General features: G+C 42.2%; 1 protein-coding gene across 1 annotated transcript in view; it reads right to left on the bottom strand.

Annotated features, from left to right (window-relative positions):
* ANTXR1 (anthrax toxin receptor 1) overlaps nucleotides 1-24,151 on the bottom strand; it is a 240,636-nt gene that overhangs the window by 213,295 nt on the left and 3,190 nt on the right. The window contains exon 2 of the mRNA XM_003125066.6: nucleotides 2,103-2,174. Coding sequence (XP_003125114.3) covers nucleotides 2,103-2,174 — 72 coding nt within the window. The remainder of the gene's footprint in view (nucleotides 1-2,102; nucleotides 2,175-24,151) is intronic.

Below are 24,151 nucleotides of genomic sequence, written 5' to 3' on the forward strand. Positions count from 1 at the left end.
TAATATTTGGCAGGAGCCCAAGCAACACCTGGGGAACTGAATATTGGCTTCTTGAAACAGACCTGGGTTCTCTGTCCATGGCACCATGCCGCCTGTCACTACCTCCCTAAAGCTGGGTCAGCAGGACACCATGTCCTAAATGCCAATAATAACGATCACAATTATCATGATAATATAATAACAGCCAATCCTGGAGTTCCCATTGTGGCTCAGGGGGTTATGAACCTGACTAGTATCCATGAGGATGCAGGTTCAATCTCTGGCCTCACTTTGTGGGTTAAGGATCTGGTGTTGCCATGAGCTGTGGTGTAGGTCGCAGACACGGCTCAGATCTGGTGTTGCTGTGGTTGTGGCATAGGCAGGTAGCTGCAGCTCCAATACGACCCCTATTCTGGGAACTTTCATATGCTGCAGATGCGGACCTTAAGAAAAAGAAATGGCCAATCTTGTCCTGTGCCTACCATGTGCCAGGGGCCAGGGATCAAACCTGCACCACAGCTATAACCAGAATCACAGCAGTAATTCCGACTCCTTAACCTGCTGAGCCAGAAGGGAACTCTTAGTCTAGTTGCTTTGCACATGTTTCCTCTTATAATTTTCACATGCAAACTAGGGTTCAACCAAGGTAAGTAAATTGCTGGGGTTGCTCAACAGAGCTTGGATTCAAATCCACATTTGCCTAATTTCAAAGCCTTTACAGGAGACTCCTCTCTTTTATAGGGAACAGAAGACTATTAGAACAAATAGAGACGGAGCAGATACTATTGCGTGTCTGGAGGCACGTTTGTTTTATATCACTCCAGATGGATGAGAGCGTAGGAAAGGACATCATGGGTCAATGACAAAAAGACTCTTATGGAAACTGGAATTGTCCATCTATTGGGTTGTTTCCTCAAAAGGCAGCAGTTTCTCACCAGAGCTATTCAAGTTGAGGGTTAGGGAATGCCTCTTAGGATAACTTGGGAAGTTTTTCCTTTTGATTCTAAGGGTCTATGATTCTCTTAAATATTTTGCTTTTAATACCACCCATGGGTTTTTTCTCTCCTTTTCCCTCTACTTCTCTCTCCCCACCCCCAGTTCCTCCCAGCATCTGTTTTTTTCCCTTTTTCTGGGTTTAGATGCTTCCTGCTGCAGTATCCAATGTTTGGCACCATGGAGGGGACACCTCTTAACTTCTCCCTCCAATCAAGGGGGCGGGTACATGTTGAGACCAGTAACTGAACTTGCAGGGAACACATTTGTGATGACCCTGGTCTCAGAGGACCCTGGTCTTCTGTGATAAAAGAAAACATATTCAAAGAGGAAGTATATGGTTACTCACATGGGCTGGAAGACTCCACAGAGGCCCTCAAGCAGGAGTGGAGCTGCTTTAGAATTTACAATGATCAGAACAATTTTACCAAAGACCTTGACATTGGGCTTCAAGCATATCCATGAACGTGCTCACACTTGTGGTAGCCCTTGGAGGATGGGCCAAGGAAATGACCTCCTTTCTTTTACTAGTGAGTGTCTACCACGTACTGGAAAGTAGGACCTCAGGGCTCCTGCAATGTTTATAGGAACTATGTTCAAGATGGTACTGTCCTCCCTCGGAAAGTAGTATTGAGAATGCTCAGAGAATTCTACCTCCTAGGGCACATAGCCAGGCTGACCACCAGCAGTGGTTTGCCCAGGACTAAGGAGAACTCCCAGAATGTGAAACTTTCCCTGCTAAAACCGAGAAAGTTCTGGGCAAACGGGGATGAGCTGGTCACCTTACACACCACAGCCTCCACGCACAAGCCCAGCTAGATGGAGCCAAGTGTCCCAGCAGGGTGCACTGGGAAAGAAAATGTTAATGATCCTTCTAGAAGGATATTATTCAACAGGAGAGGGAGAAATTTAACATCTTGGTCTTATAACCAAACGGGGGTCCTTTTGAAAACACGCAGCCAGAAGTTATTCTAACATATGGCAAAGATGAAAACAAAGTCAAGTCTCTATTCCAAGACCCGAGAGTCTATCTTAGTCAAAAAGCATCCCCAAAGCAGTTAGTAATTAGCGGAACAGCGAACATAGGCTGGTTTCACTCATGACAGAGAAGTACATGTTATGGTTCTCACCTGATGAATTTATGAGCCAACTGTTCCACAAAGTAATAGATTTCATTCCAGTGGTGCAGCACACTTCCTGATCTAGGAAAATAAAGCAGATGTGACTTAATCAGGTATGCATCTTGACCTTGCATCATTTCTCTTCATATTCTACGATTTTACACTTGACCTATCCTCTCACTGGGCTCATTAACTAACTTTTCTAACTCTGGAAATATTTTGAAAGGGTGCTTAGACCTCATGAGACTATTCTGAGAAATTCTGTTAAAAAAAACTCCCTTCACTCCACCTCCCACCACCATCCCATACACTCTTAACGCTAAAAAAATTTTAAAAAAGGGCCTAACCAGATTCAGATTAGTTTCATATCATTAAGAAATAATTATTGTTGTTCTATTTATATTGTTGCTCTGATTAGAGAAGAAAAAAAATTCCAATTCATTTAAATGAAATTAGTACAAAGTAGATGTCCAAATAGACAAAATCCCTCTCCTCTCTCCTCAAAAAAAGAGTCCAATTCCTTTGTCAATAAAGATTCAAAATCTCTAAATAAAACATTCACAAAATGAATCCAGCAGGAATCCAAAAGAATATTAATTAATTAATTGGTGGAGTTTATTTCAGGACCATATTTATAGCTCTATATTGGAGAATATCTAAAGTAACTAGTCATACTAATAAATAAAAGAAGAAAAATGATACAGCCTTTCATTATTAAAAGTGGAGTTTCCTGATGGCCTAGCCTTAAGGATTCAGCCTTATCACCATTGTGACCTGGGTTCGATACCTGGCCTGGGAACTTCTGCATGCTGCAAGTGAGGCCAAAAAAAAAAAAAAAAAAGGGGGATCCTTTTACTGAAAAAAGAGGGAAACTTTCTCTAAGATATGGAATCAAAGAATTTCAGATTTGGAAAGGGGCTTCTTTATTTCCCAAGATTGATTTCTGTTTCACTGATCTCACTTTCTACTGCTTCAATTCAGCTTATAAGCATTTTTCATAGTGCTCGTACTCAACCTGTTGCAGTGACTTCATAGTAGGTTTTTCCATTCCAACCCACTCTTTGGTAGCTTTGATGCCTCTTGCCTTTCGCTTAGGATTTGTTTCAGCTGAGCTCTGCATTTCTGTAGTCATTCTAATAATCACTGAGGTTAAAAATGTAATTGTAATGTATACATGTAAGGATAACCTGACCCCCTTGCTGTACAGTGGGAAAATAAAAAAATTAAAAAAAATAATCATTGAGGTTAGAGTTTGCTCCTTTTACTCTGACTTTATTTATTTATTTTTTTCTTTTTAGGGCCTCACCTGTGGCATGTGAAAGTTCCCAAGCTATGGGAGTCTAATTGGAGCTATAGCTGCTGGCCTACCCCACAGCCACAGCAGCATTGGATCTGAGCCACATCTGCAACCTACACCAGAGCTTGCAGCAATGCTGGATCCTTAACCCACTGAGGGAGGCCAGGGATCAAACCTGCACCCTCAGACACTATGTTGGGTTCTTGGCCTGCTGAGCCACAACAGGAACTCCTACTCTGATATTTTGTACTGCAAACATTTTATACTACTTTTTTATTTTTTATGCACACATTTACCTTAATTTTAACTTCTTTTTTTTTTATTTTATTTTCCCACTGTAACCTTAATTTTAACTTCTAAAGAGTTATGGTTACTTCTTTATTTCAGACTATTTTACAGATAAGATGAATCTGTGCAAAGCAGATTTTATGCCTCCCTTTTCAAGGTGCCACATCTCTACCAATTCTTATTTTGGTTGAGTGTATCCCATCTCTACAAGAATTTATTTTTCTCTGCCCCATTTCCAGAAATGATATGTCTGTGTGATCAGAAAAGAAGTGATACCATTATGTTATGGTCATATACTGAAAGACTCCACAGCATAAGAATATCTCATAAGATTACATATAACTTCAGTTCTAGGAAAAATTCTGGGAGTTCCTGTCATGGCTTAGTGGTTAACGAATCCGACTAGGAACCATGAGGTTGCAGGTTCGATCTCTGGCCTCACTCAGTGGGTTTAGGATCCGGTGTTGCCATGACCTGTGGTGTAGGTTGCAGACGCGGCTCGGATCCCGCGTTGCAGTGGCTCTGGCGTCAGCCAGCGGCTACAGCTCCAATTCAACCCCTAGCCTGGGAACCTCCATATGCTGTGGGAGTGGCCCAAGAAATGGCAAAAAAACAAACAAACAAACAAAAAAAAAACAAAACTGAAAGGATGCTTTGAAACTCCAAAACTGACTTTCAAAATGAATGAAGATTAAAGTTCTAAAAGTAATCAAGGCAATAATGAAAAAGAACAAATTTGGAAAGTTTGCCCTCTCACATATCATGACCCCATATACATGATATATAACAGTAGTGTCAATGGAGTAAAATAGAGAACCCACATCTCAATGTATGTCAGGTCTTGCTATAAAGTGAAAGAGGTGATTCAAATTTGGGAAAGGAGAATAAACCCTCAAGAAATGATGTTGTGCAATGGATTTCTAATTGGAAGCAACCAATCAGATCACTATCTCATACCAAATGTAACCCTAGATATATTAAAACCTAATGGAAAACAAACCTTTCAATCCATTATAGGAGATTGGTGAATTATAGGAGATTTTTATGTCATCAGGTTAATGAAGTGTTTCTTCAAACAGATACAGGCAGTTGAATCGTTTTTTAAGAAAAGAATTTTGACCATCTGAAGTGTCTAAAATTCTCGATACCAAGAAAGCATAAACAGGAGTTTCCTGGTGGCCTAGCAGTTAAGGATTCAGCTTTGTCACTGCTGTGGCGCGTGTCATTACTGTGGTGCCGGTTTGATCCCTGGCCAGGGAACGACCTTGGTGAACGTGCCTACCTAATCATCAACAATAGATCTCTGAACCACAGGTGTGCCCCCCCAAAGATATCATAAACAAGTTCAAAGACAAGAAAAGAGTGAGATAAGATGTCTGCAACAAATACACGATGCGAAAGACTCATGTCCAGGATATGTAAGTAATTGGTAAAAGTAGATATTAACAAGGCAAGCAATAGAAAAATAGACAAAGGATCAGAAGGAGTAAGCCCTGAAGGATGGTAAATCAGCACTGAAAAAGCATTTTTCTAGTAAATATAGAAATGTTTATTTAAATAATTGGGGAAGAGCAAGCACAGAGGGGGTAGAGTTGGGGAGCTGGGGAAAGGGATCGGGGAGAGGAGACGGTAGGGGCTCTTCTTGTCAAAAATAAATATTTTCCAATAAATCTTTTCAGTTCCTGTATAGTCCATGTGCTTGGGATGCTCACTGTCCAAACTGGCAAACTTCTCCTCATCCTTCAAGACCCAACTCAGTCTTTGCCTGTTGTCTTTGACCAACACAGATGGGGCTCATTGCCTCTGCCCCATGTACATCTCTCAGTCATCATTCTCTGATACTGGGTTGCAATCCCTTTTTTTTTTTTTTTCAGGCTCCCCTTGTGAGGGTCTTAAGGATATTTGCCTCTCCAGCATCTACCTATTTGTTAGACAGAAGAAAGAAGAGTGTGGAGAGGAGAAGCCTCTATTGTTCACGGACACCCCCTGATTTTTGCCAGCTGGACAGCACCTCTTCCACCCTTCTTTGGATAAACGCCCTGGGTTTGGGACTCAGATGGTTCCAGCCAATTCCTGTGACCCTATGTGAACCCAAGGAGCCTTTCCAGATGGGTCAGTGATTCTAGAGCAGAGCTCCTTGGTGAACACACCTACCCAATCATCAACAATATACCTCTGAGCATAATGCAAGCTGGGAGACTGCTAAGAGCTCACCAGAACAGCATCTCCTAGCCCTAGGCCTTTAAAGCTTTGGAAATCCTTTCATTCAAACCCCAGAGATCCTCTTGGACCAGTTTTATTTGCATATTTCAAATCTCAAAGTCTGGTCCTGGCTGCTCTTCTTTAGCCAGGGGTTAGAAGCTCTAGTTCTGGGGGTCCTAGTTAGGGTCTGGCAGACCTGGCCCAATACTGTGTGTGTGTTTCAAAAGAGGCATCACGTGACTGATGATGAGCCATAGTCCAATCCAGATTTCTACAGTTCCTTTCCACTGGAGTCAAGAGATTTCCCTGAACACTGCTCATCTCTGCTCACTTCTGAAATGCAATGCTGTCTTTTGGTCCATATGACCCCGACAAGTACCTTCTGAAATTTTGGTTACTGAGGGATAGGGTAAGATTTGTGATGATTATAGAGGCACCCCCATAGCTCCATCCCATGTTTGATTTTATCATCAGTAGATAAGTCCAAAGGATTATACTAGGAGAAGAGGCAGAGTTTTAGTGAAAAAGGGACTTGAACTAGAATTAGGGGTCTATTCTCTGTCTAAGGAGCAAGAATTTGGAGTAAATCCCTCTTAGGTTACTTTTTCTTTGTTTTCAAGGATTGGCCCTATTTCACAGCCACAGATCAATTTTCATTCCTTTACTTATCAAAGAGGGTCACCTACAGATAATTCATACTTTCTTTTTGTCTTGAAACATTTCATTTTCACTATTCTTTATCTGACTGATATGTGTCATTTAGACGATGTTGGCATTCATTTGATTTCTTGGTGCTAGATATAGGGAGAGAGCTAAGAAATATCCTAGAGGGTTGAGAAAAGTGTTAAATCTATCTGCAAAACTTTCTTGTCAATGGGCAGGTGCTTCAATTTCTCAAAAAGAAAATAAAATGAGATCCTTGACATAAAACCAGAGGTAAGGAGATATTGACAGGCTTGCTTCTCCCACCCCAACTCTATTAATACTTGTCCTGTTACTGTTGAGGTACGTGGTTTTCTATTTACACATGATTATTCTTTACATAATTATATAAGCTTGGACCAAAATAGTCCCCCTTCGGGATATGCTTGAGATGTACATAGATATCCCCTCAAGCACTGAGGGTAGACAGAACCTTCTAAGATCCTGAGAACAAAACTGGTTTTGTCTTCTCTTGAGTCACCGTGGGACCTCAACTACTAAAGTAGCAGAGGAATATAGGGTTACTTACCTCTACACCTGGGACTCCTTCTAGTCCTTATTACTGAGCTTTCTAAACCCACACATGCATGCTCTGTCCTACCCCAAGATCAGATCACCCTTAAGAGAAGGAAAGAATCCCGTGGCAGCTGCTTATGGATTTATCACAGAAGTGAGCTTGTTACAGGTGCCTCTTATTTCTTTTTAACCCAAATTCTTAGGAGCAAGGGGCTTACCTGTCTGGTGCCATGGTCCTCTCCCCCACCTCACCACCACCAAGTGATCTCACCATCACCCACCCGCCACAGCTAGATCCCTAACCTTGACTCTAACTACTTCATCCACAGGGCATCAGACAACTACCCAATGGTACCTGAATTAGACTCCTGCCCTCTCTTATAGGTAGATATACTGAGTCTTTGATTCTGTCTGGACTTTCTGTTAAAACATGTGTGTCTTACCTGCACTTTGCCTTGCAAACTGAGTTTCTGGTTTTGGAATCTGACCTAGTAGCTAATCCCAGAATAATCAATCCAGGGTTCCATATGCAGACCTTGGCTTCTTTTCAACCCTGAGGACCTAAGTGGGCTCCAGGTCAGAGCCAGGAGAAGTAGGGTGTGGATTGGGCAAGTGACAGAGAATGGATCCAGGGCCAGCTTTTCACCCTACAATGTGTAAAGTATCTCATTTATCATGACAACCCATTTAAGAATTACTGATGGTAAAATCCCAGCTACAGAGCCCTGATGTTCTCTCGGGCAGCAATGGCTCACCCAGCCATTGTCTCCAAAAGCCCCAGGGCAGAAACAAAAATTCCTTCTTAGCCCAAATATAAACAGTCCTGGGAAAGGTTCCAGTGAACTCTGTTGCAGATTGATTTTTGTTTGTCTGTTTGTTTAAAATTGGTTTTAACATACAATTGCTGGCAAACTATGGTCAAAGGGAGTTGAAATGTCCATATTCTAGAAGTCAGTGGGTGTGAAATGTCCTAGATATTTGACTCCATTAAATCCCAACTCAAATGCAATTCTAGGTGCTGAAGACTTCCATGAGCCAACTGGATATTAGGATGGCGTGGAAGATTCAGGCTCCCTCTTGGGAGTTCGTGCCTTGCTTCCACAAGTATAAATCTCAGCAAAATTTGGAGTTCAAGTTGGCGCCCAGGAATTCTGCTTGGACACAGCCCTACAGAGCTCTCTGCTTAAGGATTCATTCAATATACCTGGGTCCGCTCAAAATCAGGGTCAACCCCTCTTCACACCACCTTCTGACTTGGCTTTGGAGAAGGGCTCACAGATCATCAGGAGGCAAAGCCTCTGGTCCAATGAGAAGATAATGGCTGGAGGCAGCTCCAGAATTTCCTACTTCTTCCTGTTTTTCCTATGCCAACCCCAGTGTTTGGAACATGGTAAGAAATCAATACGTTTTGTGACACTGCATTCACTGTGTGTTCCCAGGGCAGGGTTTTTCATGGAATCTGGCATTGCCCTCAGGTCAGCACTTCCAAGTGGCTGTTCTGCAAAGAGTAAGAGCAAAATGAGAACCCGGCGTCTCATTCGGATTTGTTTCTGAGACACATTCTTTTGTGTTTATGTGAGTTTCCAAATCTCCCTGTGGTTAAGCTCCTTAGAAAACACACGCTCTTTCCATTGGCCACAGATACAACCAGTCAGAAAGCATTGAGTGGGCCAAATTAAGTTTAAATTGTTCCTCCCTTTGCACATGGGTTAGAATAAAAGGAAAGGGAAAAAAAGAGAGCTCACAGCTGGAACCATCAGCCAGGAGCCTTTTAATCCTGGAAGAGCAGAGTCGCTGTAAGGATGGAAATTATAAAAACTGTCAGTTCCTGCTTTTCCTTAGCCCCACCCAGCTGAAGTCACTGATGTCCTCAGTGACCCACCCAGGTCCCCAGCTAATCCTGGACGGGAACTGCAGACTTAGGCGCCACTAAGCAGGACCAGCAATCCCTTCTGCCGTCAAAGGCCCCAAGTTCATTTTTGTCCCCCCTCCTATCCCCTGCCCCACTGCCCCTGCTTCGTCCTTGGCCCTCCCCTCCTTCCTCCGAGCCCCTTAAAGCTTTCTAACTGGCTGAAGACCTAAACCCAGCCCAAGCCTCCAGCCCTTGTCCTCCTGTGACTGACTGGGGTCATGGCCAAGCCTCCTTCTTGCTCAGAAAGCTTGACCTCAACTCTGGCTTCCACTCCAACTTCTTCAGAGACCAGTGCAGAACCAAACCAAGCCACTGAGCACTGTGCTTTGAGTAGGGGGCTCCCCACTCTGCTCCTGCCTGTGTCTGAGGACCCCAAACCAGAGGCCCAGCCCACCATACTGACTTGTAAGGAATTTCCCCTCTAGTCAATCTAACTGATGGCTATGACAACAATGACTTTTAAGCTGTGGAATGCAAACAATTAGTGATTTGGGAAATCATTTTGGTGGGAGGCTGCCAACGTTTTTTAAAAAACGGAATAGAATAGAACAGAATAGAAATAACAGGATATATTGCATACCGCGACAGACAGTAATGCTATGTGAAACTTTGGGTCAGCTACGTGTAAGAAATGCACATATACCATGTCAAGATGATAGGGATGGAGTAGGCACAGGTAGTTTTAGAAGTCCTGGGAAAGGATCACAGATAGAGAGGGAAATCTAGGAGACTTTGGGAGATCACTGTAAGTAATAAATTGCTCAAAACGCCATCAGAACAAGGCAGGCTTGCTTGACTAGTGGAAGTGCTGGAATTGCCTCAGGTCGTTGGGTAGAGGATGGGGTGAGGCCTGCACTCAGATTCAGACCAAGGGCAGGAGTTTGAGGACCGCCCTTCGGCGGATTTGAATACACACCTTACTGGATACCGAGGAGGAACTGCTACTCCCAGAAAGGAAGAGGCCAGCTTTTCCAACCCCACACCTCTTGGAGGATAAAACTGTAGCCCACAGATCCTCCGCTTGCATCTCACAAGCTTCCTATCCGAATAGATCTATTTCTCGCCTATCACTTTGTCTCTCGCTGAATTCCTTTTGCATGGAGGCATAAAGAACCTGAACCTCAGTAAGTCCAGACATTGGGTGAGTGCTAATTTAAAATGTGGGTTCAAGTCCCAATCTGTTTTGTTTTGCCTAGGTTCGAGTCCCAGGACCTGGGTTCAAGTCCCAATCTGTGTTCCGGCTCGGTTCAGGCCATTAATACTGGGTTCAGGACAGTTTCAAAGATATCAACTATCTTTTTTCTTGTAAATGATCAAAAAGACATTAGAGCAAAATAGGGCCTCCTTTCACCTCTACTAATTTGCCTTTTGCAACACACACGCGCGCACACACACACACACACACACCAGAAAAAGCCGTACTAGTACTTTTAGCGCAAATTCAATACAAAATTGTTGTTGTTGCTGTTGCTGAGAAAACAGAAAACTGGTTAGCTGTCCAAAAGGTATTTGCCATAATTGAGATGTGATAAATGAGACCCAAGGGCCATCAACCAATGCCACCAATGTGATCTGTGGATGACCACCAGGTGATCATGACAAGACAAGGGATGGTTCTGTGGCTGCATGAAAAGTCAGAGGTCTCCTTTACATCCAAGCCATAAAGACACAATAAGCTCCTCTCAGACACACAGCGATGGGAGTGAGGGAAGGCGAGGTCCGGCAACACACTTAAAAGACTTAAATTTATTGAGTTTAAATTCTTGCACTGGCCTGGGATTTCCAGTTTCGAAGAAAGTTGCCTCCTCTCCTCAGCACACCTGCACCCAGCAGGAAGGCCTTTTGAAGAAAAGCAAAGCAGCTTTAAGTTATTTTCTCCATATTTGAGGATAGTGAGAATAAGTTTTTGCTACCCCGTGGCTGCTACAACTCACTTCCCATTGTCATGTTGCTTACACTCCCAGGAGCAAGGTAAGAAGTGCTGGTTTTCTTACCCACACTTGGGATTAGCTCTTTCTGACATGGCTGAGTGTTTTATAAATGAAAATGAATTTTCATGACAGTTTTTCATTTGGGAGCATTTAATAATAGGCCATTTAGATTTTTTTCTTATTTATAATTTATTTGTCTGTCTTTGTTTTAAAAACATGATGGTTCTGTTAGAACCAGCCATATAATTTGTAGGATCCAGCACAAAATGAAAATGCAGGGCCTCTTGTTCAAAAATTATTAAGAATTTCAAGATGGCAACAGCAGAGCATGAAGCCAAGCACAGGACTTTCTCAGTGCGGGTCTCTGGGCAACCGCACAGGTTTCATGCCCATGAAATTGATCCTGCTATCAGTATCTTTTGCACATTTTCTGTTGGGGTGCAAATGTTTTTTTTTAGTCCAGGGATCAGCATACTTCTGTAGAGGTCCAGATGGCAGGTGTTTTAGGTTCTGAGGACTGCATGGTCTCAGTGGCAACTACTCACCTCTGTATTGCAATAGAGGCAGCCACTGGAAGTACACGAACTAAATAGTGTGGGAGCCCTACGATGCAGGTTTTTTTTTTTTAATTTTTCTGTTATATTTGATTTACAGTGTCAACTTCTGCTGTACAGCAAAGTGACCCAGTTATACATACATATACACACACACACACACACATTCTTTTTCTCACATTATCCTCCATCATGTTCCATCACAATTGTTTAGATACAGTTCCCTACAATGCAATTTTATTTACAAAAACAGGATGCAGGCCCTAGTTTGCAAACCTCTGTCCTAGACAGCAGCTTTCTTTCAGTCTTCCTCATGACGAGAGAATATTAAAAATCCGTATTTTTCCCCCTGGTAGCCGAAGCTTTAGTGTACTTTCGCTACTCATTTCCTGTTATTTATTGCTAAAAATGTGGACTGGAAAAATTATGCCTTGGGATATACATGGAGGCATTCTTTGTTACCTAATAAATATTTCATGGGTATCTGAAAGGAAAGTTTATTCTCTGTGGGGTATATGATTCAAAATATATTTGGCAAATCAACCCCATCAATGATTATTCATATCCTCTTTATCCTTTGCACACTTAACTATTCAGAGAGATGTCTTTTCAGATTCTACTGAAAAATGAATTGGTTTTCATTTATGGCTTTCAAAATAAATGTGTTATTTTAACATATTTCCTAAATGTTGAAGAATCCTTGCATTCCTAGGATAAAATTTTACTTGGTCTTGGTGTATCATTTTTTTACTATATAGTTTTGTTGTAATGATATTTGATTTCAGATTTAAAGTTTTTATTCAAATTTGTTCAGATGCTTTACATGTGTGTTTTTTTGGGTAGATATTAACATCATACAAATGCTAGCTTCCTAAAATAAATGGGGAAGCTTCATTTTTTTTCTATTATCTGGGAGAGTTTAATTCATATTGAAATTTTCTTTTCCTTGAAGATGTCATAGAATTTTCCATGCCCTAACTTGGTCCAAAACCAAAGGACCTACCCCCAAGGGCAAATCAGTCCCTCCAGAGGGTGCAAATTCTATCGTCTTTGAAATTTAAAATTTTCACCAGAAAATGTTTACATATTCATCTCTTTTAATTCATTTTTATTATTACTTGATGAGCCTATTCAATCTTCATTTTCAGGTTTTTTTTTTTTTTTTTTTTTTTTTCCCACTGTACAGCAAGGGGGTCAGGTTATCTTTAGATGTATACATTGCAGTTACAGTTTTTTCCCCCACCCTTTCTTCTGTTGCGACATGAGTATCTAGACATAGTTCTCAATGCTATTCAGCAGGATCTCCTTGTAAATCTATTAGGTTTTTTTTTTTAACAGGAAAATTCTCTCCTACCAAATCTTTGAATGGTTTTTCTAGACTATTCTTTAGCTACTCAAATTATCTAGGATATTGGATATCCATTTTTGTTACTCATTATTTACTATCTTCTTCCCCATCACTTTCACATACCTCATTTCTTATTCAAAGTACGAGAACTTCTCCAACACGCCTTCATCATTTATGTCATTTTCTGCATTCGCTTCTGCTCTTTACAGCTTCTCAGGTGACTTCACATTTTTCCAGATCATTTTACATTTCCTTAACTACTCTAGGTCCCTTTTCAGATGTTATCTCCTGTTTTACAAATGTCTTATTTTATTTAACTTCACTGAAATCATGAAACGTGATGCTAAAACTGCCCTCTTTTGCTGTTGGAAATTCTTTCCATAAATATGTCCTTCTATCGCAAGAGTTTTTTCACTCTTTATATTCAGTTGCTAAAATCTTGTAGGCCCTATTTTCTTGTTTCAATATGGGAAGGTGTAACCGGGTCTCGTATTTACTTCCCAAATATTACATACATTTTATACATATGTAAGGCATATATATGTATATAATATATATGTGTATATACATATATATGATACCATGCATATGTATTAATATTAATATAATATGTATATAACATTAATGTCAATATTAATACGTATGTATATAATATTATATAATTATATATATATATTTACAGCATTGTCTTCACACTTATAAACTTCCCTAAGAACACAATCTGGGAGAAGGGAGTTGGTCTTAATGGCTAAAGTAAGCTTCTGTTACTGTTTCATCAATTAGAGCAGAGTGGGGGATAGAATAACCCCTCATCACTTACTTCTCACAGAGGAACGTCATCATTGCAAAGTGTGTGTGTTTGTTCTGCACACCAAATCCAGTTTGCCATATGTAGTTTTTTGGCTTGGTGTCTACTCCAAGATCACGTTGTACTGTACCTGACCTCATTCCCAATTTCTACTGCATCCACATAATTAAAGACAGAACTCTGCCATTTCCCTGGAGGCCCAGGATCTCCAGGGAGGACTCTGCAATGCTGGACAGAATCACTGTCACGGAGATGCCTAGTGTTTGTGCGTTCTCTCTTCTATGGCTTACTTTCCTCCTTGGCTTCCGGCACAGCTGCCTCTGCATGTTGCTGAGGCACAATGGCAGCCTGGCTCTAAGGAGATGGTCCCCATTCCCCTTATGTCCCACTCTTTACTTCAAACTCACTTCCACATTTGGGATGGTTCTTAGGGCTCCTTCAGAATCTTCCTGTACATGTTGTTCAACTTGGCAACAGCATTGAAAGGAGACCCTGGCCGACCTCCTCCAAACTCAGCCCATCTGTTATGTTTCTAGTGGAATTTCTTCGAGTGTGTTTCACGTCAGTGTCACTGTCCTTAGTGATTAGACCTGATGCCAGCTTCCCCCAGATGCCTCTTTTTAAGATCTTCTCTTTTGGGGAGTAGGGCAGTTTTAGGTGATAGTGAGGGAGGCAGGGAAAAGCTAACTGTCCATGGTCAGCTTCTTTTTCAGAAGTCATAAACAAACTTCTTTCCTTTCTCATCTTAAACTAAGTCCCTAGCTCATTAAATTTTAATGTCTGCATTTATGATGCCCTGAAGCAACACTTCCAAAAGTCACCGATGCCTTTGTTTCTGCTAAAGAAAATGACCTTCTTCAGTTCTTTCTCATGGGATGTAGCTGCAGGATGCATAAATACAACAGAGAATATGTATTGATTCCGCAAAATGATTTTTAATGCCTGTTAAGTCCTTCACGATCTATAAAGATTAATAATCATACCAGGACATTTATTGAGTATTTACTAAGCAGCAGGCATCGTGCTGAGCCCTTTACGTTCATTACCATTTAATAATAATATCTAGCACTTAGCAAGTACTTCCTGTGCATGCATAGGATTTCTGCTCTGAGCACAATGCTCTGTGATAATACTATGAGCTCCCTTTTTATAGATGAGGAAACTGAGCTCACACAGAGATTAAGTAACTTGCTTAAGGACACACAGCTAGTAAGTGATAGGGTTGGGATTCAAACTCTAGCCCTAGAGTCCATGCTCTTAGACCAAACACTACTCTCCTTCAGTCTCCTTTCTGCCTTTAAACCTGTGGTCTTAATACCTGTGCAATACTGCCTCCCCATGGAGGGATCAGGAAACACGCAATTACAATTCACAGCGTTAGGGGCTAAGATAGTGAGTACTGGAGAAATTCCACTAACTGTTATGGGAATCTGGGAGTGGGGTTGCCAGGCAAAGCTTAAAATTGGGGCACTTGAATGGAATGAAAAGTGCTGAACTGGTTGCCATTTTAATGGAACAAGGTGTACAGGGGTATTCACCTGTTTAACCTTCAATCCTCTCCTCTTTTGTTTCTTCAAGTATCTTTTATGACAATTATTCAGCAGGGTTTTCAGATAATTTCATATCCAAACTGGGACACTTTCAAGAATAAAATAGGAACCCATTAATAGTTATAGTGGGACAAGCACAGGTCAGGAATGTACCAGGCCATCCATTTATTTATGGTTAGATTGTGGCTGTCCAATGGCATCTTATATTTCCTTTTACCTTATATTGCTTATTATTGGGACTGGTATATAGTTACAAACAGGACACTTCATTTTTCTCTTATTTGCTATGCCATTTCCATAAACCTGGTATTTGCACTATCCTATATAAGGGATGATGGCTATGATTCTGATCACAATCTTTTTGCCAAAAGTTATTAGGAAAGCTTGTTCCAGGTGGTTCCTACAGGAAGGAGCTGTATTCGAATGAGCCGCACAGTTTGAGGAAAAGAAGACAAGACCCCTGAATGAGACATCAGAGGACAAATGCCAAGGGTAATTCTTCTCTAACTCTTGATCATGGACCCCTCTGCTGTTCATCATGTGAGATGAGTCGTTATGGGATTGAGGAATTCTGAACAAGGAATGGGTTTTGATTGAAGATGACACGTAAAAAGCTGACTGTTCTTAATTTTTTGTACCACAGGGAGCCACAACTAGAGGGGAGGGGACCAAGGGCCTGTAATCATCTCAAAGGGTAAGAGGGCATCACTTCTATAAAGATGGAAACGGAGATGAAGGACATTATGGCTAAAGGCAAGAAAGAGCAAGGGTTAGTTCAGGGAACTGCCTAGCACAGCTGTGTTGGAAATTGCAGGGGAGTAGGAGTGTGGCAAGGGATGAGGTTAAGGGAAACGCATAGTGACCCAAGCAGTAAGGTTCCTGGATACCTTGCTGAGGAGTTTGCATTTTATACTGAAAGAACCTTGGGAGTGTTTAGAGGTTCAAGGGTTGGGGGAGATGATGTCAAGATTAAATTTGTGTTCTAAAAAGATCCATTTAGTACCGGTGTCAAGAACATAGGGTGGGGTGGGAGTGTTAAAAAGGAGGTCAAGTGATCAATTTGGAGAATGTTTCAGTGAACTGGGTGAGAAATGGCCTGAACTAAGGCAATGGCAGGGCAGAGATGCAGGAGCAGGTGTTGTCAGGCCTTGGAATATGAGAATGAGGATTACTCTCTGATCTTTGGCTTAAGTGGCTGGATTTAGGGTGATACTGTCCACAAGACTAGGGATAGAAAAAGATAATTTTAGGGGGAAAACATCTAGTTGCTCACCCTTCCACTGAAATTCTCTCTTTCCTTGCTCAGTAGTAACAATTCTTTGCTGGTTCTCTTCTGACTGTTCTGTCAACTTCTTCCTGGCTCTGTTTAGTGGAGTTTCTCCTTTGGTCCTGTTGGCAGGACTAGGTTGGACTGTGGCCATCTTCCTCATTAAACTCCACCTTTTCTTGACATTTTTTAATGCTGATATTATCTTGATACTATCTCTACATTATTTATTATCATATCCATATTTTCAACTACTACCCTGGGGTTAACAACACTCAAGTCTTTATTTTCAGTTCCAGGGTATAAATCCAACTGCCTACTCAACATCTCCACCCAAAAGCCCCACATGTTCAGACTCAACAGTCCAGACCAAACTCTTCTCTCTGAAACCCACTCCTTACCCTCACAACTCTTTCCCCTCCCGCTTGCTCATAGCCACTTGCTCATCAATTCCTGATGCTCCCCTCTACAAGAGCACTCAATTTCACTTGCTCTTTTTTCCCCATTCCTATGACATAACCCCATAACCTATGGCTGATAGAAGAAAATCCACTCTTTCCAGATTCTTTCCCTGTCACTCTCATCGTCATGCTCACATCACAAAGAATATGTGTCCCTTTGCTTTCCTGTATTGCCCCTTCATCATCAATGTTTTCCCTTTACTTTGTCACCTGGCAAAATCCTGCCCAATGTTCAAGGTCAAGTTCTGTATCCAAAGTTACCTTCTTGGTGACATCTCTTAAGCCTCTCTCATCTCAACCAAAACTGATAATTTCACCGACTCTGTTTTCCTAACCCTTTGTCTCTTCTGCTTTAATTGTGAAATCCATTTTGAAATTCCATAAATTTAGCACAGTTTGATAAATACTGGATGAATTGATGTATTCCTGACCTTAGCCAGCCAGTCCCCCTTAAAGTCTAGGGAGGTGTCTTTTGTTAGAGGAACACGTCTTTTTTTTTTCTAGAGAGAATAACCACCATCACTACCACCATTATCAATGCCACTACCACCACCACCGCCACTATCATCAACACCACTACCCCCACCATCATCTCCACTACCATCACCTCCACCACCATCACTACCACCATCACACCATCAATACTACCATCACCACCACCATCAATACCACAGTCACCATCATCACCATCACCACCACCATCACACCATCAATACTACCATCACCACCGCTATCAATACCACAGTCACCATCACCACCATCACCACCACCACCACCATCACTACCACCATCACACCATCAATACTACCATCACCACCACCATCAATACCACAGTCACCATCATCACCATCACCACCACCACTACCACCACCACCATCACACCATCAATACTACCATCACCACCACCACCACCACCACTACCACCATCACACCATCAATACTACCACCACCACCATCACCACCACCATCATCACCATCACCACTACCACCACCACCATCACTACCACCATCACACCATCAATACTACCACCACCACCACCACCATCACACCATCAATACTGCCATCACCACCACCATCAATACCACAGTCACCATCATCACCATTAACATCACTACCATTATCACCACCCACCACCACCACCACCATCATCTCGGGCACTCACGTACCAAATGCTTCAATAAAAGTTTTAATCTAATATTATTTAATCTTTAGGACACTTCTCTGAGGCAGAAATTTTAATGCCTGTTTTACTAATTAGAAGAAAGCTTTGGAGAGGCTACTAAGTAATGTGCTCAAGGTCATACAGCTTGGTGAAAGGCTGAGCTGGTATCTGAAGCCAGAGATGCTTGATTCCAAAGTCAGCTCTCTTAACCCCTGTGCTTGAGCCCAGTTCCTTTCCATGAGGCACTGGGGCACATTTCATGCCTGGAGTCCTGACATAAAGGGAACAAAGGACTATCCAGGCAAGTACCCTGGCCTCTGTGTGTAGAGACACATGGCAGGATCTGGCAACATTGGAGGGCAAAGCCTGGCCTATCTGTGACCACTGCTCCTCCTTCTCCATGTCATGGTGGGCTTTTCCTCCTGCCATCTAAAATAAGAACTCTGCCTGGCATCCAGTTCTCAGGCGTTGCTGCCTCAACTTCATCATCTCTGCAGAGGGAAAAAACTATCAGTACAGGACAGCTCTTTTTGTCTTCCCATTCCTCTTTATCATGGAAGGGACAGACCCACATCACAAACATCTAGGAAGATTTTCCAAATTATATACACCTGCCCAGCCTTAGGTTCTGATTTGGCCTGTGGTTGGGAACCACTGGTTTAGAACATTCATTTTCAAGGTCTACAATTTCCATGGGCTCTCTTATCACTGAAGCCTCCTCAGTTCTTTCTTCAGACAAATGCTCTTCCTGCTGAGATGTAGTCCCGGGGTGCTCGGAATCAGCACCATTGACATGCCTCATTCTACCCTGCTTTCTTTAGGTCAGGGGTTCTCAACCTATCTCACAGGAAGGCATTTAGAAATAAATGAAGGGGCATCTATATATTTAGAAATAAATATAGGGACATCTATTTGTTGGGTGTCACAATGACCAGGAAGGCAAATGGCATTTACAAAGGAAGGATCAGAAATGCCAGGCATCCTAGAATGCTTCATGGTGAGAAACTGCCCCACCGAAAATGGCAATGACACCCCCCACCCCCTGAGACACATTTGGTCAGAATCCAAATACTCTTGACTTAAGCTCTGTTGCAGCCTCTTCAATTTACAGCATCCTCTGGCCCAGTTGCCGCAATGTTCCAGCCTTTTAGATTCCCTCATGGTCTGTAAACTATGGACAAAGGGATTTTTCACTTTCAGATATATGCCTGTAATACTCAGCACTCAGGGAAGCATGTCTCATCTCCACTTCTACTTTCCGTGTAATCTCATTTAATCCCCTGTCCCCTGTACTGGATGTTTCATCTATGGAATGGGAAGAATGGGAAAGGGAGGAAAAGAGCTGGAGCCACCACTGCCTTATGGGAGGATGGGAATGGTTGTGTCCGATCATAATTCCAGGTCGATGAATAAATCTAAGACACAGCTCAACATGGACCCTCTTCCAGAGCTCTTATCTCTTTACTCCCTTCCGGGTCTACTCCTTTTTTTGCTCGCTGAGGTGAAAGTAGTGTATAAATAAAGGTTTGTGGGAGAAGCTTTTAATGCCCATCCATATCTGGCTTTCCTCTCCTTTTGGATTCACAGGAGGATGAGGTTTTTGGTTCCACCCTCTTTAGGGTGAAGCCACATGACTAGTTCTGACCAATGGGTTGAAAGTGGAAGGATGCATGTCACTTCCAGCTGGAGATTCTCCAGCATTTCCTTCCCTTGCAGCCGTGATGGTGGAAGCTGGTTTACGGAGTCTCCACCAGCTTAGCTCCTAGGATCACTACCCTGAGCAGAGTCCCTGCTGACCCTCACCAGACATTTAGCAGAAGCAGCGATTACAAAGAAGGGTTTATACTTTACTGTTTTGTGTCACTGAGATTTGGCGGCGGGGGGGGGGGGTGTTGTTTGTTACCATGGCATAACTTGACCTATCCTGATGGATTCAATGCTCTCTTGCATGTTTAAATTCTTCTCATCTTTGTGTGGAGATCATGACTCAGAGAGGCTTGGATGTGACACTGAGTTGTATCACTTACAGCAACCTTGGCTAAACCTTAGTTTCTTCATGTGTCAAATGGTGATCATGACTGTGCTGATTTATGTGGCTGTAGAGACTAAAGGGGATCACACAGGCAAAGGGCTCACACAGGTAGCAAGGGCTCAATCAGTGTCATTTATCATTTTTTCTTCTTCTTATTGATCTCAAATTGACTTTACCTGCTCCTTGTCCCAAATCCTCACTGGAGGCTTAAGCTTTGGCTGCCTGGAGTCCTTTTAACATCCTTCTGCCTAAAAAGTAAATAGTCTGGGGCAGCTTCTTGCTTCCCTTACATTTCTTGCAACATTCAGAACAGGACACAATTTGCAATAGGCATTGTCCTCTGTGCTTTTTAATGGAGTAACACTTGTGATTGAAATTGAGAACACATTTATGCCAAATGAATGAAAGAATCAGCTCCTCCAAATTGAAGAAATCCCGTTATTTTCAGGACAAACCTGGCATGCCTGGGAAACATGTCAGGAAACATCCAAATACCCACTTTGTCTTTGGTTGCCGAATAATTGTTGAGAGAGGCGAAATCCTGCCTCTTGGCCACATATCAAAAATAGACACATGTTCTAAATTAGCATAAAGCAAATCCCATTTGCATGTATGTGACAGCCAAGTCTCACTAAGAGATGCCAGAGTTTGTCCCTGGACCACTGGGAGCCCTTCAGCATCTGAAGATAATTGCAGGTCATCTTAGGAAGGGTGCCTTCCTCCAATACTCCTGGACTCTATTCTTAGCCTGACACTGAGTTTTACCAGGTCTCCCACAGCTACAGAAACGAGAGGTAATTACTTGGCTGACCCAGGCAGAAACACCAAACCAAACAAAAGAGTTTTGCCTTATTTATTTTTATTTTGAACCATAAGCCAAATCTTCCAACTATTACTTGACCTGATAAGTCCTCTCCAAATCTGGAATCTAACTGGAGGAACATTGAAAAACAACCACAGACTCCATCTCAATACAAAAAACAAACAAACAAAAAGACATTCCTGACCTTGAAAAAGTTTTTTTTAACTCATCTAGAGTTGACTTCCCCTTTTCCGTCAGATTCAATCTTAACAACTAATTGTTAATTTATTGGATCTTCTGTGTGTCACAGATGTCCTTAGAGGTCCAGCCATCACTTAACCCCCAGACCTCTGAAGCATCCCTGTGGGCTGGGGGCAGGGGGTGTTGTTGAAGTCCCTAAAACTGTCAATCAACTACAGCCGATTTAACAGCAGAGCAGTATCTCCTCAACCTTAATTGCCTCATGCACCATCATTTCCTGAAATTCTGATGCAGGGACTTTTAATTCCTGGAATTACCCAGTCGTACTGCCATGTGCTTCTCATTATGACCCAACTGCACAGGGCAGTGATGAGGGGAAAGAGCTGGGCTGGGAGTCAGGAGCAGACGTCATGATATAATCCAAGGTCCTTTGGCAGGTCACTTAATCCAGTGGGTTGACCAAAGTTGAACAGTTTCCTCATCTGTACATTAGAGACAGCAGCGCTTGCCCTGGCTACCACACGAGCTTGTCTTTGGCCACTTGTAAGATGGCATAAAGTCTTTAGCTTCGACTCTAAAGATTTCTTTGGTTAAGTTAGTTCTTGGGAACCCAGAAAGTGGGGAGGTTCCCTATCTCATGTTATAAAATCTGTTTAATGACCACATCTCTGGAGTATAATACATAGGAGATGTAGCAGATCATTGCCCCCATGGGACCACCCAGTTGTGGATGCTTTGAGTGGCAAGATGGGGGCCCCTTTGCATGGGAAGAAGAGAAAGAGAAAACAGGTGTTGAACAAAAAGCAAGTCGGGGAGGGAGGAGCTGGGGGACTCTCATAGGGAAGGAGCACATGGTAAGGCTGCAGAGGGCTTTCACAGATGTAAGGATTTATTGGATGAGAGGCTGTGGCTTTGGGAAGTCCTATGAATAAACTCTTCAGCATTTACTGCCACCTTCCAGCCCACCATTGTCTCCACTCCTCCTGCTCTACCCTACCTTTCTATTTTTGAAGTCTGTAGGGCACACATGAATACAGCCATGAAGCCAGCACTTCCTGAGACTCGTGATAAAGAATCCATGTTTTCTGAACATTTCTTACAACAAAAAGGCATATTCTAGAGAAGGGGTGCACAAATCATGCCTCACAGGCAGGCCAGCTATTTTTGAAAATAATCTTTCTTGGAACACAGCCATGCCCATTTTGTTTAAATATTTTGTATTTCTTCTTTCCCACTTCCACAGCAGAGTGAAGTATTTACAACAAAGATTGTGTAGTCCATAACCTAAAATACTTAGTACCTGGCCTTTAAGAAAATGTTTGCCAACCATTGATCGAGACATACTGCAATGTATTAGCCTAATGTCTAGCATACAATAAAAAATTACTAGGAAAACCCCCCCCATGTTTTCCATTTAAGTGACTAATAGCTCTCTATAAAATAGACCAATATGTGATACATAAATACCTAGAGTAAGAACAGAAGAGCCTGCAAGAGAGGAAAGTTGTATTCATGTCTGTGGGTTGGTCAACTGGGTGCATTAATCTTCGAGGGCCCTCTGGAAGACTTAAAGAAATCCAGCTGCTCCTTGACTGTTTTCCTCTGGAGAGGGGCCTTCCAAATTTGACTTTTCAAATCCCTGATTGAATTCCCAGCAATCTACTTTTCCTGACTGTAACCAGAAAAGCATGCCTAAATGAACATGAAATTCCATCATATAAAGCCTCGTGAAGCCCAGTCCGCCAGCCCTGTCGCCAAAGCCGCTAATAATGCCCTATTGTGTTACTGTGGTTGTCTAGGTTATCATTATGAAGTCTTTGCTTCTGGTTGAGAAAACATGACGTTCCATTAAATGTATAATCTGGGTTTCTTCCAGGCCAGAGACGCATCCTGGTTAAAGCTGAAAGGAGCTGAGATTTAATGTCACGGGAAAGAGGAGAACTATTCGCTGGGAAAAAAAAGGGAGTTGAGGGGGTGGGAAGAATGGTGAATTCAGTGCCTTGTGATCCACTGGTTTCAGCCTGTAGACAGTGTCTTGCCGGCCAGAGGATCTTAGAAGCCCAAGGGGAAAAAAATGCATCAGGATTCCTTCCCTTTGTACTCCTCAGTGGTTAGGTGTTGGACAGCACAGTTTGGGGAGGTTCTTTCTAGGACAGAAGACCATGTCTTTAGGGATCTACTGGGGGATTGTTTGCTATCACTGCCTTTTGGCCCATCCCCCCAGCTCTGGGCTCAACAACCCCATCAATTAGGCTGGATGGAGATGGCAGGCTGGAGGTGTGCACACTTATTGGACCAAGTTCTAGCACGTTTTCATTCAACAAAAAAAAATCCCTCTCTTCAAAGAAGAGGACAACCAAAGGAAGTCAGAGGAGTCCACCTGCAAAGGGAGGTACCTACAAAGGTCTCCCCACTCTCCCTGGAGCATTTTTAGGCCCCCAACATACTGCAAAGGATCTTCTGGTGCATTTAGAAATGTACTCCAGGGTTTAATATAACAGAAGCAGCATCCTGCATAACCCTTGGAGCTCAGCACTCTGGTTACAGACCCTCCTCATACTTGAATGAATTTTTAAAGACTCAGAGTAACTTATTTTTGATGACTATAACATATGTTTATGGTAGAAAAACTTGAAAATTCAGAAAAGTGTAAAAACAATTAAAAAATCGTATGCTCTTGGGACAAATACTATTACATATTGAGTAAATGGAGACATATACGCATGTATGTTTAGACTTTTTACAAAAGTAGAATCATAGTGTAAAATGTTCTGTGATTGTATTTTCACATAAGAGTATATATATTATGAGTATTATTTCTTCAAAAAATATCTTGTAACTATGCATAACATGCATACACAATATTGTGCGTATATCATGCCTTATTTATGAAGTCCCCTCTGGATGGACACTTAGGTCATTTTCAGCTTTATTGTGATAAAGAGTACTGTCAGGAACATACCTCTAGAGGCACTTCTTTCTGACTATCTTGGGTTTTTCCTTAGATCCCTGTTGCCAAATTAC

Source organism: Sus scrofa, chromosome 3 (assembly GCF_000003025.6).
Source record: "Sus scrofa isolate TJ Tabasco breed Duroc chromosome 3, Sscrofa11.1, whole genome shotgun sequence".
In the NCBI taxonomy this organism is placed as follows: Eukaryota; Metazoa; Chordata; class Mammalia; order Artiodactyla; family Suidae; genus Sus; species Sus scrofa.